We start from the raw sequence: 25,122 nt of genomic DNA on the forward strand, positions 1-25,122 counted from the left end.
TCCCCCGCCGCGTCCCTACCCGGGTCCCCGCGGCCCTCGTCCTTGCTCGGGGCCAAGGGACCGCGGACGGTCAGGTGGCGCAGGGTCTCCTCCGAAGACCCCAGGATCCGGAGCCGGCGGCCTTGTGGGCGGGGCCGGGGGCCGGGGAGTGGATTTTGCCCGGAGCGGAGCGGCCGGGGGCGTGGGGGGCTGGGGGTGAGGGTGGCGGCTCTGCGCGCGGGCGCCGGGCCCTGGAAGATGCTGCGCACCTGAATTAACCGGGCGCCTCTGATGTCCTCCCAGAAGCAACTAGAACTCCAGGGCTGTGAAAGCCACAGGTGGGGGCTGAGCGAGGCGTGGCCTCAGGAGCGGAGGACCCCCCCCACTCCCCCACGAGCGCCGCAGTCCACCGTAGCGGGTGGAGCCCGCCTTGGTGCGCAGTTGGAAAACCTCGGAGCCCCGCTGGATCTCCTGGCTGCCACCCGCACCCCCCACCAGCCTAGGGTGCGCCCGCGGGCCCAGCTTCTCTCTGCGCTGCTCCCCGTTAAATTCCCTGGGGAGACGGAAAAAAAGGCAAAGGAAGTCGGTTCTCCAGGGGCCAGAAGTGTTGAGCCTAATTAGTCTTCAGACTTCTCAATGAGAAATCGCTTATCAGTTTCTTATCTGGGAGAGTTGAGGATGGAGGGACAGAAGGCACCCAGGATTTGCACGGGGGGGATTCAGGGAGAGAGGGTGATGAGGGACGGGGTGGGCCTTCCAGTCTTGGCCCAGTCCCCGTCTTGCACACATTGTTGGCTTCCTCTTAGAGCCGTTCGCCCCCCTGGGGAGGGGAGACCCATAGTGACCTCTCCTGACACCCGCCGACCCTGACCAGTGTGTTGCCGGGTTCTTCAAAGGCCACGCTCTGACTGCTGGTCTGTGTCACCTGCACCCCCCAGCCCCACCGTAGAGATGCCTTCTTCGGTGACGGCGCTGGGTCAGGCCAGGTCCTCCGGCCCCGGGATGGCCCCGAGCGCCTGCTGCTGCTCCCCTGCAGCCGTGCAGAGGAGGCTGCCCATCCTGGCGTGGCTGCCCAGCTACTCCCTGCAGTGGCTGAAGATGGATTTCGTCGCCGGCCTCTCAGTTGGCCTCACTGCCATTCCCCAGGCGCTGGCCTATGCTGAAGTGGCTGGACTCCCGCCCCAGGTGAGGTGTCTGACCCTGCTGCCAGCCACATCTCAGAAACAGTGCAGAATTCACAGTATCAATCCCAGACACCATCAGCAATTCCAGGTTTCCAGCCCCTGGGCCCCAAGGAACCTTTGGTTTACAGTGTGTGACGCAGATTGTCTCTGGGCCGACCCAGGCTCCTATGCCTGTTTGGCACACACAGACACTGAGCTGGTTATGGAGGGGCCGGCGAGATGACTCATGGAGGCCTCAGGAGTTCAAGACCAGCCCGACCAAAATGGTGAAACCCCGTCTTCACTAAAAATACAAAAATTAGGCTGGATGCGGTGGCTCAAGCCTGTAATCCCAGCACTTTGGGAGGCCGAGGCAGGCGGATCGCAAGGTCAGGAGATGGAGACCATCCTGGCTAACAGGGTGAAACCCCGTCTCTACTAAAAATACAAAAAATTAGCCAGGTGTGGTGGCGGGTGCCTGTAGTCCCAGCTACCTGGGAGGCTGAGGCAGGAGAATGGCGTGAACCCGGGAGGCGGAGCTTGCGGTGAGCTGGAGCTTGCAGTGAGCTGAGACTGTGCCACTGCCCTCCAGCCTGGGCGACAGAGCGAGACTCCATCTCAAAAAAAAAAAAAAAAGAATGCTTCCTCAGACTTGGACACAGCACACGGGCCTGCACCGACCCGTCTGCCTGGCTGTCTGCATCCTGAGGCCCCAGTTGGGTGCTGCTAAAAAAGTGGCCTCCTGATCACTGCAGGTCCACCCACAGGGCAGGGCGGTGCCCCTTTAACCTGGGCCTGGACACAGCTGACACCCACACATCCCGAGCTTGGACACGCACACTAGGGAGCTGGTGGATGGGCCTCGGCCTCCTGAGTGCTCACCACCCTCTCTCCCCACAGTATGGCCTCTACTCTGCCTTCATGGGCTGCTTCGTGTATTTCTTCCTGGGCACCTCCCGGGATGTGACTCTGGGCCCCACCGCCATTATGTCCCTCCTGGTCTCCTTCTACACCTTCCATGAGCCCGCCTACGCTGTGCTGCTGGCCTTCCTGTCCGGCTGCATCCAGCTGGCCATGGGGCTCCTGCGTTTGGGTGAGGCTCTACCTTCTTGCCAAGGGGATGCCCTCGACCTCAGCATTTGCTTGTTTGCATTTCAAGTCTATCCCCGTGTGCGTGTGTGTGCGTGTTGTGGGGGTGTGGGTATGTATGTGTGTGTGCGTAGGTGGGTGGGTGGTGGAGGGGGTGGGGCACTTGGCTCTTAGTCTACTCTTTTCTGCTCAGAGGCCAGGACACTTGGAGAAGTGCCTGTGGCCTCAGACCCCAGTCTCCCTTTTCTGCTCTCCAAAAACAGCCAAACAGGGTGTGTTACCCCCAGTCCTTAGCTGCGGTATCTGCTCCCCAATCCCACCCATTGCCACCTTCCCCAGCTCACGTCTCCCCTCATCCTCTGGGACTGGGTGGAGCTGGGACCAGCTCGATGTCCCCTCTTGGCTGGCCAGGGTTCCTGCTGGACTTCATTTCCTACCCCGTCATTAAAGGCTTCACCTCTGCTGCTGCCGTCACCATCGGCTTTGGACAGATCAAGGTAGGCACGGCGCCCACCCAGGGCACTGCTCTTTGGCCACTGCTCGTTGGCACAGGGATGGCGGGAGCAGGACTGAGGCCAGTCCTGATCCCTGTGGCCAGTGGACGTCTTGCTGTTTCAGATTGTCTTCCATGGGTCAAGAAGCACGCGGTGCTCTCATGGGTCCCCTGTTAATAAAATGACCCTCCTGGGAGGGATGTCACGTGATGGTTGGATTTCACAGCGGGTAACTTGGGGGCCGGTAATTCCATCCCCCTGCTCTTGCCCGAGTTTCCGTGCCAGTGTGCTTGGCTGGCTCTGTGACGTGGCTCTGTTCTCCCTGCACTGGGCACACCCAGCAGGCCCCACCAGTCATGAGCATGCTGCTAGAATTTCTATAGACAAATTATTTCCCCATGCCAATTTAGCTAGATGGTTTTGTTTTGTGCTTTTTTTTTCTGGTTTCTGTTTAATATTTTTTAAATGCCATGCCTTTTATATTTCCTTTTAAAACATTTATAATAAGTACTAAAATCAGTCGTCAGCTGAGGGTGTAATTTATTCTGTTTTTGCTGGGTCGTAAGTTCCTCGAGGGTAGGAACTGTCCTTCTCCCAGCCACGGCCACCCAGCATTGGGCTGGTGCAGTAGGGGGGTGCTCAGTGGGGTGTGTGTGGAGTGAAGTGAGCCCAGTTCCACAGATGGGACCATGCGCCCTCATGGCAGACTAGGGTCACATGCTGCCTCCTGACCCTGTGTCACTGCAGGTCATCTTCCCCAAGCCAGGCCCTGTTCCAGGCTGGCCTGAGACAGTCTTCCCTGATGGAGGTACCATGAGAAGACCAAGGACAGGAGTGTGTGTGAGTGTGTGTGAGAGAGTGTGTGTATGAGTGTGTGAGAGTGTGTGTGTGTGAGTGCTGTGTGAGTGTGTGAATGAGTGAGTGTGTGAGTGTGAGGGTGTGGGTGTGAGGGAGGGTGTGAGTGTGTGCGTGTGTGTGTGAGTGAGTGTGAGAGTGAGTGTGAGAGTGGGTGTGAGAGAGTGTGAGTGTGTGAGTGTGAGAGTGAGTGAGTGTAAGAATAAAGTAGACACTTTTTGCACTCTTGCTACGTGCGAGGCACTGGGCAGGACACTCTCCATGTGTAATTCTCAACACACCCCGGGAGGTAGATTTATCATTATTTCCATTTGAGAGAGGAGGGACCAACTTAGGTGTGGGTGAGCGTGATTTGTACGTTATCTACACGCATCTCTCAGGGTTAGCTTGGCAAATGCTGTTTCAGGGCATGGTTGGTTCTTTAATCTGGAAACATCATTTTTGGTGTCAAGAATGTTCTTTTGTAGGATCCCAGTGAGAGTGGAGAGTGGAGAGGGGAAGGCATCCCTTGTTCATGCCTTCATACTTGGCAACCCTAGCCCCGCCCAGGAACTCTGCAGCCATCTGGGGGGAGGGGCGTCCTCCTGACAGGCCCAGGACAGAAGACCCTACCCCAACAGTCCCAGAGTCCGCCCCCCAGGATGTCCTGACCCCACCCACCCTGTGCGCAGCAGTTTTAGGGCAGGGTCCTTGAGCCTGTGGCCATGGGATCCAGGGCCTCAACTTTCCCCTCTGACTCCTGTTGGGTCTCAGGCGATGTAAAGAACTAAAGTGCAAGCTGTGCCTGCACTGTGGATCCCAGCTACATGGGAGGCCGAGGTGGGAGGATCACTGGAGCCCAGGAGTTCGAATCCAGCCTGGGCCACAGAGCAAGCAAGACCCCCACCCCCCCACCCCCCGCCGCTCTCTAAAGAAAAAAAAAACTAAACTAAAACACAGGATGGAGTGCCTTCTCCTGCCCAGGACCTCAGAGCTGGTATCGTGGTGGGAGGCTCCTACTTTGCCGAGGATTCCCCAGGCTGGTTTCTCGAAGCCCCCGGGAGCCCTCCACATCTGCACACTAGGAAGAGATTTTTCCTCCCGCAGCAGCGGAGCTGGGGCGTGGCGGGGCACCTAGTGAGGGAGACATTCTCAAGCCAATGGCAGCAAGGGTCTACACTGCAGGGGGCCTGGCTGCTGAGTGGCCTGGAGCCAATGGGGGTGGGGCCAGGCAGCCCGTGGCCCCTGGCCATCAAGCTGTAGAACCTGTCTGCCTGCTGTGGGGTCACCTACATTGTTTTTTATAAGAAAAGTAATTTAGAGAAACATATCACTGACCCAGTAATTGTAAAGTACTGTCTCCCACGAGGGTAGCTTTGATCTCCTGCCCTAGGGGGCGTTGGGAGTGGGCAGATGGACCCCTGAGCCCCTAAGATGGGCCCCGGGAATAAGGGTTGGGGGCAGGGCCGGGGGACACTGTCTCAGCCCTAGGGGAGGTGGGCGGGGAGCTGGGGACAGATGGCCTTGGTTTGGGAGCATAGCCTCTGATCAGCATCTCTGTGTTTGAACAGAACCTGCTGGGACTACAGAACATCCCCAGGCCGTTCTTCCTGCAGGTGTACCACACCTTCCTCAGGATTGCAGAGACCAGGTACCCCGGGCTTTGTTCCTCCCTCCTATAAGGAAGCTCCTTCTTCCACACCTCCTCTCCCGGCCCCCACCTCAGTTTTCCCACCCCTGGCGACTGCTCAAACAGGGGTCCCCAGAGCAGCCCCATCAGCAGCACCTGCAAGCTGGCAAGAAATGAGACTCTCAGCCCTTTGCAGACCTGCCCTATCAGAGCCAGAGTTTTAACAGGAGGCCGGTGGTCTGCGCGCAGGGGAGAGTTCAAGAAGCTCTGCTCTGGGGAGCTGGAGCAGGGCAATGTTCCTCTCTCCACAAAGCTTTCTTGGGGGACAGGAATGGGGAGAGTCTGTGTAAAGAAAAAGAAGGCAGTGTGTCTCTCCCAGGCTGTGATTTGTTAAGGAGGAGAACACAGGGCGTGGGGGAGCTAACCCAGACAGAACGCAGGTGGTGCAGGGACGGCAGGTGGAGCTGTGATGAGAGATGAGGAGACCCAAGCACTTCCCTCAGGTGGTTTAAAGAGCCTCTGATGGCCGGACACTGTGGCTCACACCTGTAATCCCAGCACTTTGGGAAGCCCAGGTGGGCAGATCATCTTAGGTCAGGAGTTCAAGACCAGCCTGGTCAACATGGTGAAACTCCGTCTCTACTAAAAATACAAAAATTAGTCAGGTGTGATGGTGCGTGCCTGTAGTCCCAGCTGTTCAGGAGGCTGAGGCAGGAGGATTGCTTGAACCCGTGAGGCGGAGGTTGCAGTGAGCTGAGATCACGCCACTGCACTCCAGCCCGGGTGATAGAGTGAGACTCCATCTCCGCCCTGCCCTGCCCCCACGAAAAGAAAAGCCTCTGATGAGGGGTACCTCCCTGCCAGACCATCCAGCGGGAAGGCAGGATGCCTCTCTACCTCTCTGGCTGGAAGGGGCTGGAGGAGGAAATGATCTCGGGGAGCTATAGAGATGGCTGCCCAGTGCTGTGGCCTGCAGGGAGTGGGGGCGATCCTGGACCATCTTCCCCTCCCCTCTGATCTGCTGCCAAACTTCCCAGCAGCTGAACCCAGCTGGAAGCCAGTGGGTTCCTTGCTCTTCAGAGGCACCAGTGGGCAGGGGTCGGCCGGATGGGGGAGCAGTGATTACGGAGCCTGACCAGTCAGAGAGCGTCACGGGCTGTCATGTAAAAGGGGCCTTACTGACCATTTAGTCCTAAGCCTTCTAGAATGTCTAGAGCAGGGTGTCCAGTCTTTTGTCTTCCCTGGGCCACACAGGAAGAATTGTCTTAAAATACACTGATAGCTGATGAGCTACAAAAAAATCATTGAAAGAACTCATAATGTTTTAAGAAAGTTTACAAATTTGTGTTGGGCCACATTCAAAGCCATCCCAGGCTGCACGTGGCCCACAGGCTGTGGGTTTGGCAGACTTGTTCTAGAGCCACCTGCAGAGAGCATCAGCTGCTCAGGCTGGTCCCCATTCCCTGTGGTCACTCACCAGATCCTGTTCCATAGACTTGAGTCCCAGAGAGCTACGGGAGTGAAAATGTGAGCACGTCGCTCTGCCATCATCATGACCCGGGCCTCTCCACTGCCTGTCCTGCCCAAGCCTGTGTACTTACTGAATTTTGAATTGAGTTTTGAAGTAGAACAGGGATGCATATTGCTTAGGAGAAAACATCTCAGCCTAGTCTGTGTTTGGTCTTGCAGAGTAGCTTGCTAAAGTTCCTGAGCTTTAGTTAAGTGTCTGTGAAACGGTGAAAATATTGAAAATGCTTTATTTCCTTGTGATACTCACTGTGGTCTGGGACCAGCAGCCTGGGCATTGGGCCTCCCCTGGGAGCTTCTTAGTGCCTCTCAGCTTAAGCAGCAGCAGGACGCTTGAGTCAGCAGTAGGCCTGGGCCAAGCTGGGTGGTGACCAGTCCTCTGCCTGTCCACAGCGTAGGTGACGCCGTCCTGGGGCTGGTCTGCATGCTGCTGCTGCTGGTGCTGAAGCTGATGCGGGACCACGTGCCTCCCGTCCACCCCGAGATGCCCCCTGGTGTGCGGCTCAGCCGTGGGCTGGTCTGGGCTGCCACGACAGGTGAGGGGCCTCTGGCTGACATCCTATGCAGCCTTGGCTGCAGGTTGGGGTCACTTGGGGAGTCCTAGTCCCACCCTAGAGATTCTCACGTCATTGGTCTGGGTGTCACTTGAGCATTGGGACATTTACAACACCACACCAAACTCTGGGACACGTACTTTTTATTTAATTAATTAATTAATTATTTTTTGAGACAGAGTTTCGCTGTGTCGCCCAGGCTGGAGTACAGTGGTGTGATCTTGGCTCACTGCAACCTCCGCCTCCCAGGTTCATGTGATTCTCCTGCCTCAGCCTCCTGAGTAGCTGGGATTACAGGCGCATGCCACCACGCCCGACTGATTTTTGTATTTATAGTAAAAAAGAGGTTTCACCATGTTGACCACACTGGTCTCAAACTCCTGACCTCGAGTGATCTGCCTGCCTCGGCCTCCCGAAGTGCTGGGATTACAGGCATGAGCCACCGTCCCGACCCAAACTCTAGAACATTTAAAACTCCGAACCAAACTCGGTGGGTTCTGATGCAGGATCAGAGCTGAGAACTGATGCACGGCCAGCTGTGGCCGTTCTCAACCTGAAGCAGTTTTGCCCCCTGGTGACATGTGGCAATGTTGGGAAACATTTTTGGTGGATACCACCGGGCGAGGCAGTTGCTGGCAACTAGTGAGGAGGGGCCAGGAATGCCACTAAGCCCCTGACGGCGCACAGCCTTCCACAGCAAACAGTGATCCCGCCCAAAATGTCAGCGGTGCCGAGGTGGAGAAACACAGTCTACTGGCAGGTCCTGGGGAGACAGAACAAATTCCGGGGAGACCAACAGGCTCTGTTTGAATTGTGCAGCTTATGGGGGTACAACTTCAGCTTCAGGCGCAGAGGCTGCAGGCTGAGCCACAAACAACCAGGGGTCCTTTGAGAAAGGGGTGGTGAGGGCTGCGTCGTGGAGGAGCAGCAGGGCTGTCAGCAGGTGAAGGACCACCCTGGGGAAGGTGGAAGCCTCTTCTCAGTGCATCCAGGATGGGCATGGGTCCCCTGGCTGAGCACCGGGCAGGGATGCCCAGAGAAGAAGGCACACCCAGGAAAGTCAGGAAGCATAGGTGACTCCAAACCTTCTCAGAGCCGAGGGGACAGATTAAGCTCAGAATAACCCGAGCTTGGCCTTGCTGTTTGGGGGCTGCAAAATCCAACAGCCATAGAAGAGAGAGGGTGGCTGGATTTAGCTCTTGAGTCACTTCTGCCTGCCCAGGCTGGTCTGTTCTCTGTGGTCTCTCCCTGGATCCTGTTCAGCAGACTTGAGGCCGTGGTGAACACTGAGAGTCTGGTGGGGTGCAGAGGATGCTGGGTTTAGAGTGGAGATGTCCAGCTTCCAGTCCCAGCCTGGCCTGGGTTTAGACTTGCAAAGTAGCTTCCAAAGTTCCTGAGCTTTAGTTCTCAGTTGTCCGTGAAATAGTGAAAATGCTTTGTTATCTTTGTTATCTTTTGTTTTTTGTTTTTTTTTGGAGACGGTGTCTCACTCTGTTGCCCAGGCTGGAGTGCACTGGCGTGATCTTGGCTCACTGCAACCTGCCTCCTGGTTTCAAGCAATTATCCCGCCTCAGCCTCGCGAGTAGCTGGGATTACAGGCGTGCACCACCACACCTGGCTAATTTTTGTATTTTTAGTAGAGATGGGGTTTCACCATGTTGGCCAGGCTGGTCTCGAACTCCTGACCTCAAGTGATCCGCCCGCCTCAGCCTCCCAAAGTGCTGAGATTACAGGCGTGAGCCACTGCGCCTGGCCTATGCCTTGTTATCTTAAACCTTGAGACTCAGAGTGTGGCCTGGGACCAGCAGCCTGGGCACTGGGCATCTCCTGGGAGCTTACTGGAAAGGCAGGATCTCAGGCCCCACCCCAGATCTCCGAATCAGGATCTGTATTCTTCAGGGCACGCCCAGGGGATTCATGGGGTCAGCTTAGAAGTCAAAGTTTGGAAGCCGGGCATGGTGGCTCACGCCTGTAATCCCAGCACTTTGGGAGGCCGAGGGAGGCAGATCACCTGAGGTCAGGAGTTTGAAACCAGCTTGGCCAAACCCCGTCTCTACTAAAAATATAAAAATTAGCTGGGTGTGGTGGTGTGTGCCTGTGATCCCAGCTACTTGGGAGGTTGAGGCAGGAGAATCACTTGAACCCGGGAGGCGGAGGTTATAGTGAGCCAAGATTGCACCACTTCACTCCAGCCTGGCAACAGAGCGAGACTCCTTATCAAAAAAAAAAAAAAAAAAAAAAAAAGTCAAAGTTTGGGAAATGCTTAGAGACCCCATGTTTTTCAGAGACTTGTTTTGTATGACTTTATGAGATGATCAGTCAGGTGTGGCCACAAGGGGAGACAGCGAAAGGCTCAGGAAGAAAACCAGTTTATTGTACTCACAGGTCCTAGAGACAGGAGGCACAGCATGCCACGTAGGGCCATGTCAGAGGACACCAGGGTGGCCAGGAGGAGAAGCCAAAGCTGTGGTTTAGACCACAGCCTTTATCGAGATTTTCACGATAAAGGCAAGGTGAAGAAAGGCGACCAGCTTAGGACTGGCAGTTGGAGGAATTTCGGTGGGTTTCAGGCTTAAGGCAGAAAAATCTTGCCTCCTGGGGTGCAGGCCAGGCTGGTGGAGGAAGGATGGCTCCAGAGGGGTTAGCTGGCATATCAGAGACACACTTGGGGCTGCTTTCTTCTCTAGTACTTGCCTAACCCTGAAGGCAGTGTCTCCGCAGCCAGAAAGTTCTTTTAAGATGTCAAGACATCGTAATGTACAGAAACTTCAGAAACATTTACAGTGTAGGGCTGCTGACTCTTTTCTCCCCAGTGTGTGTAGCATTGTCTTAGGAAACTACTTAAAAAGCTTTTGATTCTTACAACAGCTTTGAGAATGAGTTTATTATTTTCTCCATTTTGTCAGTGAGGAAAGTGAGCCTATGAAAGATGAAAAATAAAACAGAACTTCTCAAGGCCACACGACTGGGAAGAGGCAGAACAAGGACTTCACCCGAGTCGTCTGTCTTTTTTTCTGAATGGTCTGTCTAGAAGTGTGTCAATGTTATGATCCTCTCAAAGAACCAGCTTTTGGTTTCATTGATCTCCCTTTTGCTTTGGTTTTCTAGTTCATTGATTTCTGCTTGGGCCTTTATTATTTCCTTTCTTCTATTTATTTTCAGTTAACTTTATCCTTTTTTTTTTTTGAGACGGAGTTTCGCTCTTGTCCCCCAGGTTGGAGTGCAATGGTGTGATCTCAGCTCACTGCAACCTCCGCCTCCCGGGTTCAAGTGATTCTCCTGCCTCAGCCTCCCAAGTAGCTGGGATTACAGGCGTATGCCACCATGCCTGGCTAATTTTTTGTATTTTTAGTAGAGACGGGGTTTCACCATGTTGGCCAGGCTGGTCTCGAACTCCTGACCTCAGGTGATCCACCCGCCTCAGCCTCCCAAAGTGCTGGGATTACAGGCGTGAGCCACTGTGCCCGGCCTTTTTTTTTCAGATTCTTAAGGTGGAAGCCTGGGTCTTTGATTTGAGACCTTTCTTCTTTTCTAATATGGTTGTTTAAATGCTGTAAATTTCACTCCTAGCATTACTTTAGCTGCATCCCACAGTTTTGATATATATGCTGTTCTTTAATTTTTATTCAGTTCTAAATACTTTGTGATTTCCATTTTGACTTCTCCTTTGACCTGTGGATTATTTAGAAGTGGATTATATGATTTCTTCTGTGAACCATGGGAGTTATTTAGTTTCCAAATAGTTGGGGGTTTCCCAATTAGTACTTTGCCTTTGATTTCTAATTTAGTTCCATTGTGATAAGAAAACGTACTTAGTGATTTAAATCTGTTTTCCTTTATTGAGAGTTGTATTATGGCCCTGAATATGGTCTATCTTAGTGAATATTCTGTGTGTGCTTGAGAACATGTTTTCTGCCATTATTGGGTGGAATGTTCTGTAAATGTCAGTTAGGTCTGGTTGGTTATCTCAGGCTACTATATTCTTGCTGATTTTCTTTCTACTTGTTCTGTTGATTATTAAAAGAAGAATGTTGAAATAACTTCAGCTATAACCATGACTTTGTCTATTTTCCTTTCTTACTTACCAGTTATTGTTTCATATATTTTGAAGCTCTGTTTTTTAGTATAAAAACATATAGAATTATCATTTTCTCTTGGAATGATACTTTTTTTTCTGGGCAATATTCTCTTCCCCGAAATCTACTTCGATACTAAGAGAGCTACTCCAGCTTTCATTAGTATTAGTATATCTTTTCCCATCTTTTTACTTTTTTTTTTTTTTTTTTTTTGAGACAGAATCTCTCTCTGTTGCCCAGGCTGGAGTGCAATGGCGTGATCTTGGCTCACTGCAACCTCCACCTCCCAGGTTCAAGCAACTGTTGTGCCTCAGCCTCCCAAGTAGCTGGAATTACAGGCTTGCACCACCAAGCCCAGCTAATTTTTGTGTTTTTAGTAGCAATGAGGTTTCACCATGTTGGCCAGCCTGGTCTCAAATTCTTGGCCTCAAGTGATCCACCTGCCTTGGCCTCCCAAAGTGCTGGGACACCACACCCAGCCTCCTATCTTTTTACTTTTAACGTATTTAATTGATTTGTGTTCTTGTGTTTAATGGTATGTTTTATGGGCAGCATATAGATGGGATTTGTTTTTAATCTCATAATCTCTGCCTTTTAATTGGTATCTTATGCCATTTATATTTAATGTGATTATTGGTCTGTTTGACTTTAGATCTACCATGTTGCTGTTTGTTTCCTGTTTGTCTCATTTGTTCTTTGTTCCCTTTTCCCCCTCCTTCTACCTCTATTGGATTATTTTTTATGATTCCATTTTACATCCTTTATTGGCTGATTAGCTGTAACGGCTATATTTAGTTTTTGTTTGTTTGTTTCTAAGTGACTGCTTTAAGGTTTGTGGTAAACATCTTTATCTTGCTACAGTATACATTAAACTTCAACTTCATGTGATATAAGAACCTTATAACAGGCCAGGCGCAGTGGCTCACACCTATAATCATAGCACTTTGGGAGGCTGAGGGAGGCAGATTGTCTGAGCTCAGGAGTCTAAGACCAGCCTGGGCAACATGGCGAAACCCCATCTCTACCAAAAATACAAAAAATTAGCCAGGCATGGTGGTGCATGCCTGTAATCCCAGCTACTGGGGACGCTGAGGTGGGAGGATTGCTTGAACCTGGAAGGCAGAGATTGCAGTGAGCCAAGATCCGTCACTGAAGCTGCAAACTCCTGGGCTCAAGTAATTCTCCTGCCTCAGCCTCCTGAGTAGCTTGGTCTACAGGCGTGCACCACCACATCTGGCTAATTTTTAAAAATTTTTTATAGAAACGGGCTATGTTGCTCAGGCTGATCAAAGATTCTTGGCCTCAAGTGATGCTCCTGCCTCAGCCAACCAAAGTGCTGAGATTGCAGATGTGAGCCACCATTCCCTGCAGGAACAGTCTTACATTTATCCACATAGTTACTGTTTCTGGTGCTCTTAATTCCTTTGTACAAATCCAGATTTCCATCTGGTATAATTTTCCTTCTACCTGAAGGACGTTATTTTTTCTTCTGTTGCAGGCCTGTTGGTGATTAACTCTTTCAGCATTTTTTTTTTTTTTTTTTTTATTTGACAGGATTCACTCTGTCACCCAGGCTGGAATGTAGTGGTACAATTATAGTTCACTGCAGCCTTGAACTCCTAGACCCAAGCAATCCTCAGCCTCCTGAGTGGCTGGGACTATAGGCATGCATCACCACGCCTGGATAATTTTTTATTTTTACTTTTTGTAGAGATGGTGTCTTCCTACGTTGCCCAGGCTGGTCTCTTACTCCTGGGCTCAAGGGATCCTCCCACAAGGGATCCTCCCACTTTGGCTTCCCAAATGTTGGGATTACAGGCGTGAGCCACTACTCCTGGTCTTCTTTCAACTTTCGACTTTTGTATGTCTGAAAGTCTATTTTGCCTTCATTTTTCAAAGATAGTTTTGCTGATTATAGAATTCTAGACTTTTTTTTTCTTTCAGTACTTTTTAAAAAAAAGTTATTTATTATTTTTTTTATTTTGAGATAGTGTCTCGCTGTGTCACCCAGGCTGGAGTGCAGTGGCACGATCTTGGCTCACTGCAATCTCTGCCTCCTGGGTTCAAGTGATTCTCCTGTCTCAGCCTCCCAGGTAGATGGAATTACAGGCGCATGCTACCACGCCCAGCTAATTTTTGTACTTTTAGCAGAGATGGGGTTTTGCCATGTTGGCCAGGCTGGTTTCGAACTCCTGACCTCAGGTGATCCGCCCTCCTTGGCCTCCCAAAGTGCTAGGATTACAGGCGTGAGCCACTGTGCCTGGCCTCAGGACTTTAAAGATGCTATTCTGCTGTCTTCTGGCCCACTTCGTTTCAAGAAGTGTGCTGTCATTCTTTGTTCCTCTGTATGTAACCTTTTTATCCACTGCTTTTAAAATATTCTTTATCACTGGTTTTAGGCAGTTTCATAATGTGGCTTGATGTAGTGTTTTTTTGTTTGTTTGTTTTTTGTTTTCTGTGCTTATGCTTGTGATTCATTGAACTTCTTAGACATGTGGGTTTGCAGTTTCATCAAATTTGGAAAATAAACGCCCATCTTTTCGTGAAATCTTTGTACTGTCCCCCTATGCGATTCCACAGACTTTCTTTGCAGAATCCCCTGTCTGTATTTCAGGCACCTCGAAGGTGTTCCCACAGCTCACTTGGGATTTTCAGCCTTTTCCTTTGTGTGTTTCATTTTGGATAGTTTCTGCTGCTACATTTTAGTCTTTTTTTTCTGTAATGTCTCAGCTGTTGTAATTGCACCAAGTGCTTGTTCCGTCTCAGACACTGTGGTTTTCATTTCTAGAAATCCAGTTTGAATCTTTTTTTTTCTTTTCTTTTTTTTTTTAAGACAGAGTTTCGCTCTGTTGTCCAGGCTGGAGTGCAATGGCGCGGTCTTGGCTCACTGTAACCTCTGCCTCCCGGCTTCAAGTGGTTTTCCTGCCTCAGCCTCCCAGGTAGCTGGGATTATAGGCATCCACCACCATGCCCAGCTAATTTTTGTATTTTTAGTAAAGACAGAGCTTTACTGTGTTGGCTGGGCCAGTCTCGAATTCCTGACTTCAGGTGATTCAGCTGCCTCGGCCTCCCAAAGTGCTGGGATTACAGGCGTGAGCTACCGTGCCCAGCCTCAATTTGAATCTTTTAAAATGTATTTTCTACATCTTTACTTAACAGTTGCAATCTTTCCTCTGTTTTTAAGTATATGGAATTTGGTTACAGTTATTCTTTTAATGTCCTATTAACTAAATTACATTTGGTTACAGTTACTCTTTTAATGTCCTGTTAATTCTGTCATCTTTAACTATGTTACTTTTGGGTCTTTTTTTTTTTATTTTTTATTTTTATTTTTTGAGACAGGGTCTCACTGTGTCACCCAGGCTAGAGTACAGTGGCATGATCATGGTTCACTATAGCCTCAACCTCCCAGGCTCAAGTTATCATCCCACCTCAGCCCCTCAAGTAGCTGGGACTATAGGCATATGCCAACATGCTCAACTAATTTTTTATTTTTTGTGGAGACAGTGTCTCAATAATTTGCTCAGGCTGGCCTCAAACTCCTGGGCTCAAGCAGTCCTCCTGTCTTGGCCTCCCAAAGTGTTGGGATTACAGGCATGGGCCACTGCACCCAGCCATATTTTCCTGCTTCTTTGCATGCCTAGTAATTTTTGTTTGGATGGATGCTAGACTTTGTGAGTTTGAGGTGATTGCGTGCTGGATATTTTTGTATTCTATAAATCTTCTTGAGCTTTGTTCTGGGATACAGTTAAGTTACTTAGGACAGTTCGATCCATTTAGGTCTTACTTTTAAGCTTTGTGAGCCGGACCAGAGCAGTGTTCATTCTAGGGCAAGCCTAATTTGGCCCACCACTTGATTTTGTAAATAAAGTTTTATTGGAAAATCACTCCCATTCATTTACATAGTCAATGTCAGGTTTTATGCAATAATAACAGACTTGAGTAGTTGCACCAGAGACTTTATGGCCCACAAAGCAAAAAGTTTTTAGTATTTAGCCCTTTACAGAAAACATTTGCCAACCCCAGGCCTTGGGCTAATCTTTCCCACTGCTGAGGTAAAACCCTCTGGAGTCCCTGATGCTCCATGAATTATGAGGGTTTTTTACTCTGGTGTGAATCCTTGGGATTGTCCCTTGTAACCCTCTTTGTGACTCTTCCCCACTGTGGGTTTGGGTCATTTTCACCCAGCTTTGCCTCGACCAGTTTTCTGCTGCACATCTGAGGGCACCTCTGCAGGTCTCTGCAGCTCTGTCTCCGGCTGCCCTCTCTGCTCCTGTGACCTTGCGGTCAGCTCCAGCCGCAGGCCTCCTCAGACTTCCTCCCAGCATTGCCCCCTGAACTCAGGGAAACCCCTGGGCTCTGCTAGGGGGTCCCCTCCATACACATGGGGACCATCGGGGAAACCGTAGGCAGCCGGCGGGGCAGTGATAGACTCACCTCCCTTGTTTCCCTGTGGCCGTCATGCCTGCTGTCCCGCGTCTTAGTGGCCATCATGTCCACTGTCCCGCATCTTGGAGGCCATTGTTTCTGTTGTTTGGGAAAGGGGGTACATCTGGTTTCTTCCTCCTTTGTGCTTTGAGGTGGATGTGCCCTGGGCCACCTGATTTCAGAGAGTCTTTGCCGCGGTGCACGATGTCCAGTCACCTGGAGCTTGGCAGCAGGTGGCATGTGCACCTGTCCGCAGCCTGCAGCTCTGCCGTCCCACCTGCTCATGCTGCCACATAGCATTTATGTCTGTGTTGTGTTTCCCAGAGTGCGGAGTGAGGACTGTGGCCCGGTGGGGGCGTCTTCTGCCTCTGGGGTGTCTGCCCCAGTAACCTGGAGGCAGCCGCGCTACCCCACACTCGCCGGGAGCAGGGTCTCGGACGCACCTCTCCTTCTCTCCTAGCTCGCAACGCCCTGGTGGTGTCCTTCGCGGCCCTGGTTGCGTACTCCTTCGAGGTGACTGGATACCAGCCTTTCATCCTAACAGGGGAGACAGCTGAGGGGCTCCCTCCAGTCCGGATCCCGCCCTTCTCAGTGACCACAGCCAACGGGACGATCTCCTTCACCAAGATGGTGCAGGTGGGCGGAGCCGGGAGCCAGGATGGCGTGGCTGAGGCTGCAGTGGCCCCTGGCCTGGCTCCTACCCTGATGTATCTGCTGGGTGCCAGGGGGTCTGAGGTCAGTTAGGACAGCTGAGTCCTCAGGAAGGGACATCTCAGTTATTAAAGAATCCCAGGTTGGATGCAAGCTCAGCGAGCTCAGGGATGTCACGTTTGTGTTCAGGGGCGCTTCTCCTGTTTTGGACTCCAGCTGGGGATGAATTTACCGTGTTCCTCCCAGCACCTGGCGCCTCTTCAGACAAGGAGGCGCATCCTGCAGCTGACAAGCACTTGCTCCTGTTACCTGTGGGGCGGGGTGGGTCCTTGCTGCTTTCATGGGTCACTGCCGGGTCCTACCCCTTAGGAAGGTCACTCACCATCCCTCTCTCCTCTCTCAGGACATGGGAGCCGGGCTGGCCGTGGTGCCCCTGATGGGCCTCCTGGAGAGCATTGCGGTGGCCAAAGCCTTCGGTAAGACGCCTGTCGCCCACACCCCAGGTCTCCCAGTGCACCGGCTGGGCTAGGCCTGCCTGCTTTCTAGCTTGCCTTTATCCGTTACTAGTTTTAGAAATTTGAATTCATATCCAAGTAATACATGCTCATGATAGATATATACGTATTGTGTATATATGATAAAACTGGATCTATAATGAGGCATGCCCTCCCACCCCATGGTGTGCTGGTGAGTGTTGTAACAGCCTCTGCTGTTTGTGGAAATAAAAGGTTTTGCTTCGTGGCCCTTGCCGATGTCCACGGTGTAAACGCTGCTGTCTGATTTTAAGGTAACGTCACTGAAAGGGGAGTTTGCACATGGAGCTGGGTTGAGATCTGCATGAACAATCATATTCTATGGTGTCTCCACCATGTAGATACAGTGGGTGCAAATAACCTCATCAGCAATAGCCAAATGCCAAATAAATTAGGAAACGATGAGTTTTAAGTATTATCTTTGGGCCAGGCATGGTGGCCCAGGCCTGTAATCCCAACACTTTGGGAGGCTGAGACGGGAAGATCGCTTGAGCTCAGGAGTTTGAAACCCACCTAGGCAACGTAACGAGACCTCGTTTCTATTAAAAATAAAAATTAGCTGGGCATGGAGCACACCTGTGATACCAGCTGCTCAGGAGGCTGAGGCAGGAGGATCACTTGAGCCCGGGAGGTCGAGGTGGCATTGAGCTGTGATAGTGCCACTGCACTCCAGCCTGGGCGGCAGAACAAGCTCCTGTATTATCTGTTTAATTGAAAGTTTTAATTTAATTGGTAATAATGGCTATGTTTAGTAATAGGCTCACAAAACTCCTAAACATTGAGCAACATGCTTTATTCAGCTGGCTCAGCCCATCGGCCAGCCCCTCCTCGCCCCCAGGGAGGCAGGGAACCCTTCGTCTCCTTCAGTGTCTGTTTTGAGTCAGCATCTCTAGATTCCCTCCTTGCAGCTCTGTCCTTCACTCGCTCCACTCCTGCCAGCTTTGTATTGTCTGTGCGGATGACACCTTCATTCTGTCTTGTCACCGTCATTTAGTCCTTCTTGCGTTTGGGTTTATGTTGATTCTAAAGGTTACAGCCCAGTTACCAGTGTATGTTACTGTGACCGTGTAAATCGTGTTTACTGCCTAGCCCAGGCTGTGCCAGGGTGAAGTTCCTTCTCCAAAGTCCCAGTGCTCTCACCCTTACCCCCTTCAAAGGAGATTCTTTTTTTTTTTTTTTTTTTTTGGAGACAGAGTCTCGCTCTGTGGCCCAGGCTGGAGTGCAGTGGCACGATCTCTGCTCACTGCAACCTCCGCTTCCCAGGTTTAAGCAATTCTCATGCCTCAGTCTCCCAGGTAGCTGGGATTACAGGCATGCGCCACCACGCCCAACTAATATTCTATACTTTTAGTAGAGACAGGGTCTCACTATGTTGGCCAGGCTGGTCTCAAGTGATCTGCCCACCTGGGCCTCCCAGTAATTTTTTTTTTTTTTGAGATAGTGTTTCACTCTTGTTGCCCATGCTGGAGTGCAATGGTGTGATCTCGGCTCACCGCAACCTCCGCCCCCCAGGTTCCAGCAATTATCCTGCCTCAGCCTCCCAAGTAGCTGGGATTACGGGTGCGCACCAACATGCCCGGCTAATTTTGTATTTTTAGTAGAGATGGGGTTTCTCCATGTTGATCAGACTGGTCTCAAACTCCTGACCTCAGGTAATCCGCCCACCTCAGCCTCCCAAAGTGCTGGGATTACAGGTTTGAGCCACCATGCTCAGCCCTCCAGTAATTTCTTTTTTTTTTTTTTTTTTTGAGACGGAGTCTCGCTCTGTCGCCCAGGCTGGAGTGCAGTGGCGTGATCTCGGCTCACTGCAAGCTCCGCCTCCTGGGTTCACGCCATTCTCCTGCCTCAGCCTCCCGAGTAGCTGGGACTACAGGCGTCCGCCACCATGCCTGGCTAATTTTTTGTATTTTTAGTAGAGACGGGGTTTCACCGTGGTCTCGATCTCCTGACCTCGTGATCCGCCCGCCTCAGCCTCTCAAAGTGCTGGGATTACAGGCGTGAGCCGCTGTGCCCGGCCGTAATTTTTTAATTGCAGAGACAAGGTCTCACTTTGTGGCCCAGGCTGACCTCAAACTCCTGAGTTCAAGTGATCCTCCTGCCTCGGCTTTCAAAAGTGCTAGGATTACAGGCCTGAGCCATCGTGCCCGGCCAGTTTTTACATTTCTGAATGGTTGGAAAAAGTCCAAATAATAATAATATTTTGTGACATGTGAAAAGTATATGAAATCCAGATCTCATGTTTACAAATAAAGTCAGTTGGAGCGTGGCTGTGCCACTTGGGGATGTGCTGTCCGTGGCTGCTTTCGTGGCACCACAGCAGAGTTGTGTAGCTGCAGCAGTGACTGCAGGGCCCACAAAGCCTAAAATATCGACAAGCTGGTCCCTTACAGAAAAGCTGGCCCTTTATAGAAAAGCTTGCCAACCTCAGCTGGGTGCGGTGGCACATGCCTGTAGTCCCAGCACTTTGGGAGGCCGAGGCGGGTGGATCACAAGGTCAGGAGATGGAGACCATCCTGGCTAACACGGTGAAACCCCGTCTCTACTAAAAACACAAAAAATTAGCCGGGTGTGGTGGCGGGCGCCTGTAGTCCCAGCTCCTCAGGAGGCTGAGGCAGGAGAATGGCGTGAACCCGGGAGGCGGAGCTTGCAGTGAGCCAAGATCGTGCCACTGCACTCCAGCCTGGGCGACAGAGCAAGACTCCGTCTCAAAAAAAAAAGTTTGCCAACCTCTGTCTTAGATCCATGCTCCTGTGCCTTCCCCTAAAACCTTCGCCTGCTCACCTCTCTGAGATGGCCCGTCTTAGACTTTCCAGTCACCTCAACTGGTCATAAAGAGGTTTCCGGTTTAAAATGTTTTTCTCGGCCGGGTGCAGTGGCTCACGTCTGTAATCCCAGCACTTTGGGAGGCCGAGGTGGGCGGATCACCTGATGTCAGGAGTTCGACACAAGCCTGACCAACATGGTGAAACCCCATCTCTACTAAAAATGCAAAAATTAGCTGTGTGTGGTGGCGTGCCCCTGTAGTCCCAGCTACTCAGGAGGCTAAGGCAGGAGAATCTCTTGAACCCGGGAGGCAGAGGTTGCGGTGAGCCAAGATCACTCCACTGCACTCCAGCCTGGGTGACAGAGCAAGACTCCATCTAACAAAATGAAAATAATAAAATAAAATGGTTTTCTTATTATAAAAAGCATTGTAATCCCAACACTTTGGGAGGCCTAGGCAGGAGGATTGCTTGAGCTTAGGAGTTTGAAACCCACTTAGGCAACTTAACAAGACCTCATTTCTATTGAAAATAAAATTAGCCGGGCATGGACCACACCTGTGGTACCAGCTGCTCAGGAGCCTAAGGCAGGAGGATCACTTGAGCCCAGGAGGTCAAGGTGGCATTGAGCTGTGATAGTGCCACTGCACTCCAGCCTGGGTGGCAGAACAAGATCCTGTACTATCTGTTTAATTGAAAGTTTTAATTTAATTGGTAATAATGGCTGTGTTTATTAATATACATTCATTGTAGAAAATGTCAAGAGTGCAGAAACGAGTAAAGAAGAGACAAATCACCCATAATCCCTTTTACTACCACAATTAACTACTGCTTACATGTTTTCTTGTTGTTGTTTGAGACAGGGTCTCACTCTGTCGCCCGGACTGGAGTGCGGTGGCACGATCTCATCTCACTGCAGCCTCAACCTCCTAGGCTCAAACCATCCTCCCGCCTCAGCGTCCTGAATATCTGGGACTATAGGCACACACCACCATGCTTGGCTAATTTTTGTATTTTTTGTAGTGATGAGATTTTGCCATGTTGCCCAGGCCGGTCTCGAACTCCTGGGCTCAAGCGATCCTCCTGCCTTGGCCTCTAAAAGTGCTGCGATTACAGCTGTGAGCCACCATACCTGGCCTGATTACATGGTACTGTACCTCTTTCCACTCTGTGATACATTCAAGCACATGTTTACATGCACATATATGTGAATATTTTAGATGTGTATTCTTAGATTTACAAAACTTATTGCTGTGTGTAGAAATTCATAATCTGTGTTACATTTTGTGAATACTTTTTGAGCAATGTTGAATATTACTGACCAGGTCTTTACCGTTGGTTCCCTTTAGCATCTCAGAATAATTACCGCATCGATGCCAACCAGGAGCTGCTGGCCATCGGTAAGACCCCAGCCGCAGGAAGGAAGACACCAGCTGTGGGCCTCCAGGGTCCCAGGCCTGCCTCTCTGTGTCTCCTGCATTGTAGGAAGACCATGATGGTGGTGATGAACTGGGAGGGCAAAGGTGGCCCCAGATGGGATCTTCTGGAATATTTTGTTTTGTTTTGGGTTTTTGAGATGGAGTCTCACTCTGTTGCCCAGGCAGGAGTGCAGTGGCATGATCTCGGCTCACTACAACCTCTGCCTCCTGGGTTCAAGTGATTCTCCTGCCTCAGCCTCCCAAGTAGCTGGGATTAAAGGCATATGCCACCATGCATGGCTAATTTTTGTGTTTTTAGTAGAGACAGGGTTTCACCATGTTGGCCAGGCTGGTCTCGAACTCCCGACCTCAGGTGATCTGCCTGCCTCGGCCTCCCAAAGTGCTGAGGTTACAGGCATGAGCTACCGCGCCTGGCTCTTCCAGAATATTAACAAGGATTCATTCCCAGACCTCCACACTGCTCAGTTTAACCCCTAAGAACAAGGAGCTGACATCTGTTGTCTGTTCTACCACTTATTGAGCACCTGCTGTGTACCTGACCCTGAGGTCTGTGGCCTTGGTCTAGATCCAGGAACACCTGGAATGTCCCACCTCGAGGAGGGAGCGCCCAGGGCCAGGGGTCGAGAGGGGAAGGCTGTGGCCGGGGAAATCGAGAGGAGTCTTCTGATTGTGCCCGCACCCTGCCCTGTGCCTCCCTCCAGGCAGGGGCAGGTGGATTCATGAAGACTCAGGGGCCCCAAGTTGCCTGCCTGTGGATGGGAGTCGTGCCCACTTTCACGGTTTATTTCCCTTTTGTTACGTCTCTGTGGGCTGACTTCTTAGTGGTATATTTCGAGACCACAGTGTGAATCTTTTTGTGTGTGTGAGAGACTGAATCTTGCTTTGTCACCCAGGCTAGAGTGCAGTGGTACAATCTCGGCTCACTGCAACCTCTGCCTTCTGGGTTCATCCGATTCTCCCGCCTCAGCCTCCCGAGTAGCAGAGACTACAGGCGTGTGCCACCATGCCTGGCTACTTTTTGTATTTTTAGTAGAGACGGGGTTTCACCATATTGATCAGGCTGGTCTCGAACTCCTGACCTCGTGATCCGCCTGCCTTGGCCTCCCAAAGTGCTGGGATTACAGGCGTGAGCCACCGCGCCTGGCCCAGTGTGAATCTTAAATTCAGTTATCATAACTAAATGGTGGGTCCCAGGCCTTCCTGCCTTTCCTTCTCGCCCCTCATGAGACTGGCGCAGGATAACCCAGGAAGCACCATGGGCTTCTTCCCAAGGGGTGTCCACCCTGACAGTTTCACAAGAGACATTTGGCTTCTTGACAGCAAAGTGAGTGACCCAGGTTGGGTCACAAAGGGATGTTGCCCAGGCTTCTCTCTGAGCCATGGAGAGTGGGGCATTGTCCAGGTGAGTGGCGGAGCTTGGGCTTCCTGGGAATCACGCACTCTCAGGCTGAGAAAATCCACGGCCTCCTCAAAGACCCCACCAGTAAATCTTCCAAATGTGATTCCCCAGAGCATCCCATTCCCATTACTTTACTTATTATCATTATTATTATTATTATTATTATTATTATTATTATTAGAGACGAAATCTTGCTCTGTCGCCCAGGCTGGAGTGCAGTGGCACGGTCTCGGCTTTCTGCAACCTCCGTCTCCTGGGTTCAAGCGATTCTCCTGCCTCAGCCTCCTGAGTAGCTGGGATTGCAGGCACCTGCCCCTGAGCCTGGCTGATTTTTGTATTTTTAGTAGGACGAGGTTTTGCCATGTTGGCCAGGCGGGTCTCAAGCTGCTGACCTCTGGTGATCCGCCCGCGTTGGCCTCCCAAAGTGCTAGGATTACAGGCCTGAGCCACAGCCCCTGGCCCTATTCCCATTACTTTAAAAATACCACAGAACTATTCTGACGGCACGCTGAGTTCCAGGGATACAACACAGACTGAGTGAAGGTCCAGGTTACTATGGCAGCCGTGGGATTCCTTGATCTCAGATAGGCCAGGTAGGCCTCAGCAGCCGCACAGCAAGAAGCTGGCTGACGTGAGCCCATGAAGGCCAGGCTGGGAGGGGTTGCCCTGGTCAGCTTCGGCTCACAGAGTTGGGTCCCCAGCCCAAGCTGCTGTAGAATGAGGATGATCCCGTGCAGCCTGTGGTCACCTTGGGCCTCTACCGAGCCCTCCCACGCCTGTATTTCCTTGCCCTAGCCCATCTCTCTCAGGGCCGTGAGCTGGGCCATGTCACCCGGGATGCCCTGATACTGAGTTGGCCCCAGCCCGAGCCGCCTTGAGAGCAGGCCCTGCACCTGTGAGACCTGAGACCCCACTATGGGTCTTAGCGAGCAGGAGGGATTCTGGTCTTAGTGATGCCCCAGGTGAGACAGATGCTGGTGGGAGCGTGGGTCAACCTGAGCAGTGATCCCCGTTCTTGGGCCCCAGCGATGCTGTGGGTGTGGGCTTTGTCTGTTGTAGGCAGCCGGCATCACCTGGGGAGGCAGCATACCGGCCATGACCTTGGCCTCACCGTGGCTGTCATCTCGTGAGACGGAAAGGAACTGGGTGGAGAACGGTGGGCAGCCACTGACCTCCCGAGTACCTAGGGTTTGTCTTACGGGCACTTTATCTCAGCTCTCACCCCCTCCTGGGTGGTGAGATGCTCCCCTCTGTTCTGCGTGGGGAAGGCGTGTCCTGGTCACACAGGAGAGGCTGGGTGAGAAGTGTTTGAAAGCTAGGATCTTGCCAGGCATGGTGGCTCACTCCTGTGATCCCAGCACTTTGGGAGGCTGAGGCGGATGGGTACCTGAGGTCAGGCATTTGAGACCAGCCTGGCCAGCATGGCAAAACCCTGTCTCTACTAAAAATAGAAAAATTAACTGGGTGTGGTGGCACATGCCTGTAGTCCCAGCACTTTGGGAGGTCGAAGCGGGTGGATCACTGAGGTCAGGAGTTTGAGACCAGCCTGGCCAACATGGCAAAACTCTGTCTGTACTAAAAATACAAAAATTAGCCAGGCGTGGTAGTGCGTGCCTGTAATCCCAGCTACTCAGGAGGCTGAGGCAGGAGAATCGCTTGAACTGGGAGGCGGAGGCTGCAGTGAGCTGAGATCGCGCCACTGCATTCCAGCCTGGGCAACAGAGCCAGACTCTGTCTCAAAAAAAAAAAAAAAAAAGGCTAGGCTTTACGTCTGCAAGAGTGTGGCCTGTTTTCTTCCTTCCCTGAAGGAGTGCGCAGGCTCAGGCCCCCAGGATGATTCTCCCGAGCCCTGCCTTCCTGCCTCCCTTCTGGGTTTTTGTCCCCCTCCCCATCTCCTTTCCCTCCATCCTGTGTGCCTTCCCTCCACGATCAGCCTGTCTTGCCTCCTCCCCAGGTCTCACCAACATGTTGGGCTCCCTCGTCTCCTCCTACCCGGTCACAGGCAGCTTCGGACGGTGAGTGACCTGTCCGCCTCTTCTGTTTGCCCACGTTGGACGCCTTAACGTTGTTACGCTGACGAGGAGTCTGCCTGCCCTGACCCCGGCGCCCCGTCCTCCGCTGTGAACTCTCCGTGGAGAGGCAGGGCTGGGGGTCACCCACTGTCCTCCAGGGTGTTCTCTGTTTCTTTATTCTCATAGATCGTCCTGCAGTTTCATACTAGAAAGTTCCACCGGGCATTGTGGTACACCCTTGTTATCCCATTTACTCTGGAGGCGGAAGCAGGAGAATCGCTTGAACCCAGCAGGATGAGGCTGCAGTGAGTTGTGACCGCACCGCTGCACTCCAGCCTGGGCAACAGAGCGAGACCCTGTCTCTAAAATAAATACTAGAAAGTTCCCAGCACGCCAAAGCCCTCCTAGCTCCTGGTGCCAGAGTCAATTCCTGAAAGGACGTGGAGATAGGAAGGGCCTCGGCTCTGTCCTGAAGCAGCCGGGCATGAGGCTTAGCCCAGATGCCCTACGGCCCCTCCTCAGTCAGGACAACAGGATGGAGGTGACCTGTGG

The 25,122-nt window shown here is 51.7% G+C and overlaps 1 protein-coding gene across 9 annotated transcripts in view; it reads left to right on the forward strand.

The window, feature by feature from the left end:
* Window positions 1-25,122, forward strand: part of SLC26A11 (solute carrier family 26 member 11) — a 33,378-nt gene that overhangs the window by 368 nt on the left and 7,888 nt on the right. For 4 of the 9 annotated variants that reach the window (XR_010110735.1, XM_034943051.4, XM_055102310.2 and 1 more), the window contains exons 2-10: window positions 918-1,164; window positions 2,043-2,235; window positions 2,643-2,728; window positions 5,131-5,210; window positions 7,110-7,252; window positions 16,235-16,410; window positions 16,829-16,901; window positions 21,070-21,120; window positions 24,513-24,573. Coding sequence is in view for 8 of the 9 variants with exons in the window: in XM_034943051.4 (XP_034798942.1) it covers window positions 918-1,164; window positions 2,043-2,235; window positions 2,643-2,728; window positions 5,131-5,210; window positions 7,110-7,252; window positions 16,235-16,410; window positions 16,829-16,901; window positions 21,070-21,120; window positions 24,513-24,573 (1,110 nt within the window). In the remaining variant the exon portion in view is untranslated. Of the gene's footprint in view, window positions 1-201; window positions 484-917; window positions 1,165-2,042; window positions 2,236-2,642; window positions 2,729-5,130; window positions 5,211-7,109; window positions 7,253-16,234; window positions 16,411-16,828; window positions 16,902-21,069; window positions 21,121-24,512; window positions 24,574-25,122 lie in introns of those variants that run through there. The other 5 variants (XM_063599446.1, XM_055102311.2, XM_063599447.1 and 2 more) reach the window with 5 other exon arrangements.

Source organism: Pan paniscus, chromosome 19 (genome assembly GCF_029289425.2).
Source record: "Pan paniscus chromosome 19, NHGRI_mPanPan1-v2.0_pri, whole genome shotgun sequence".
Classification (NCBI taxonomy): Eukaryota; Metazoa; Chordata; class Mammalia; order Primates; family Hominidae; genus Pan; species Pan paniscus.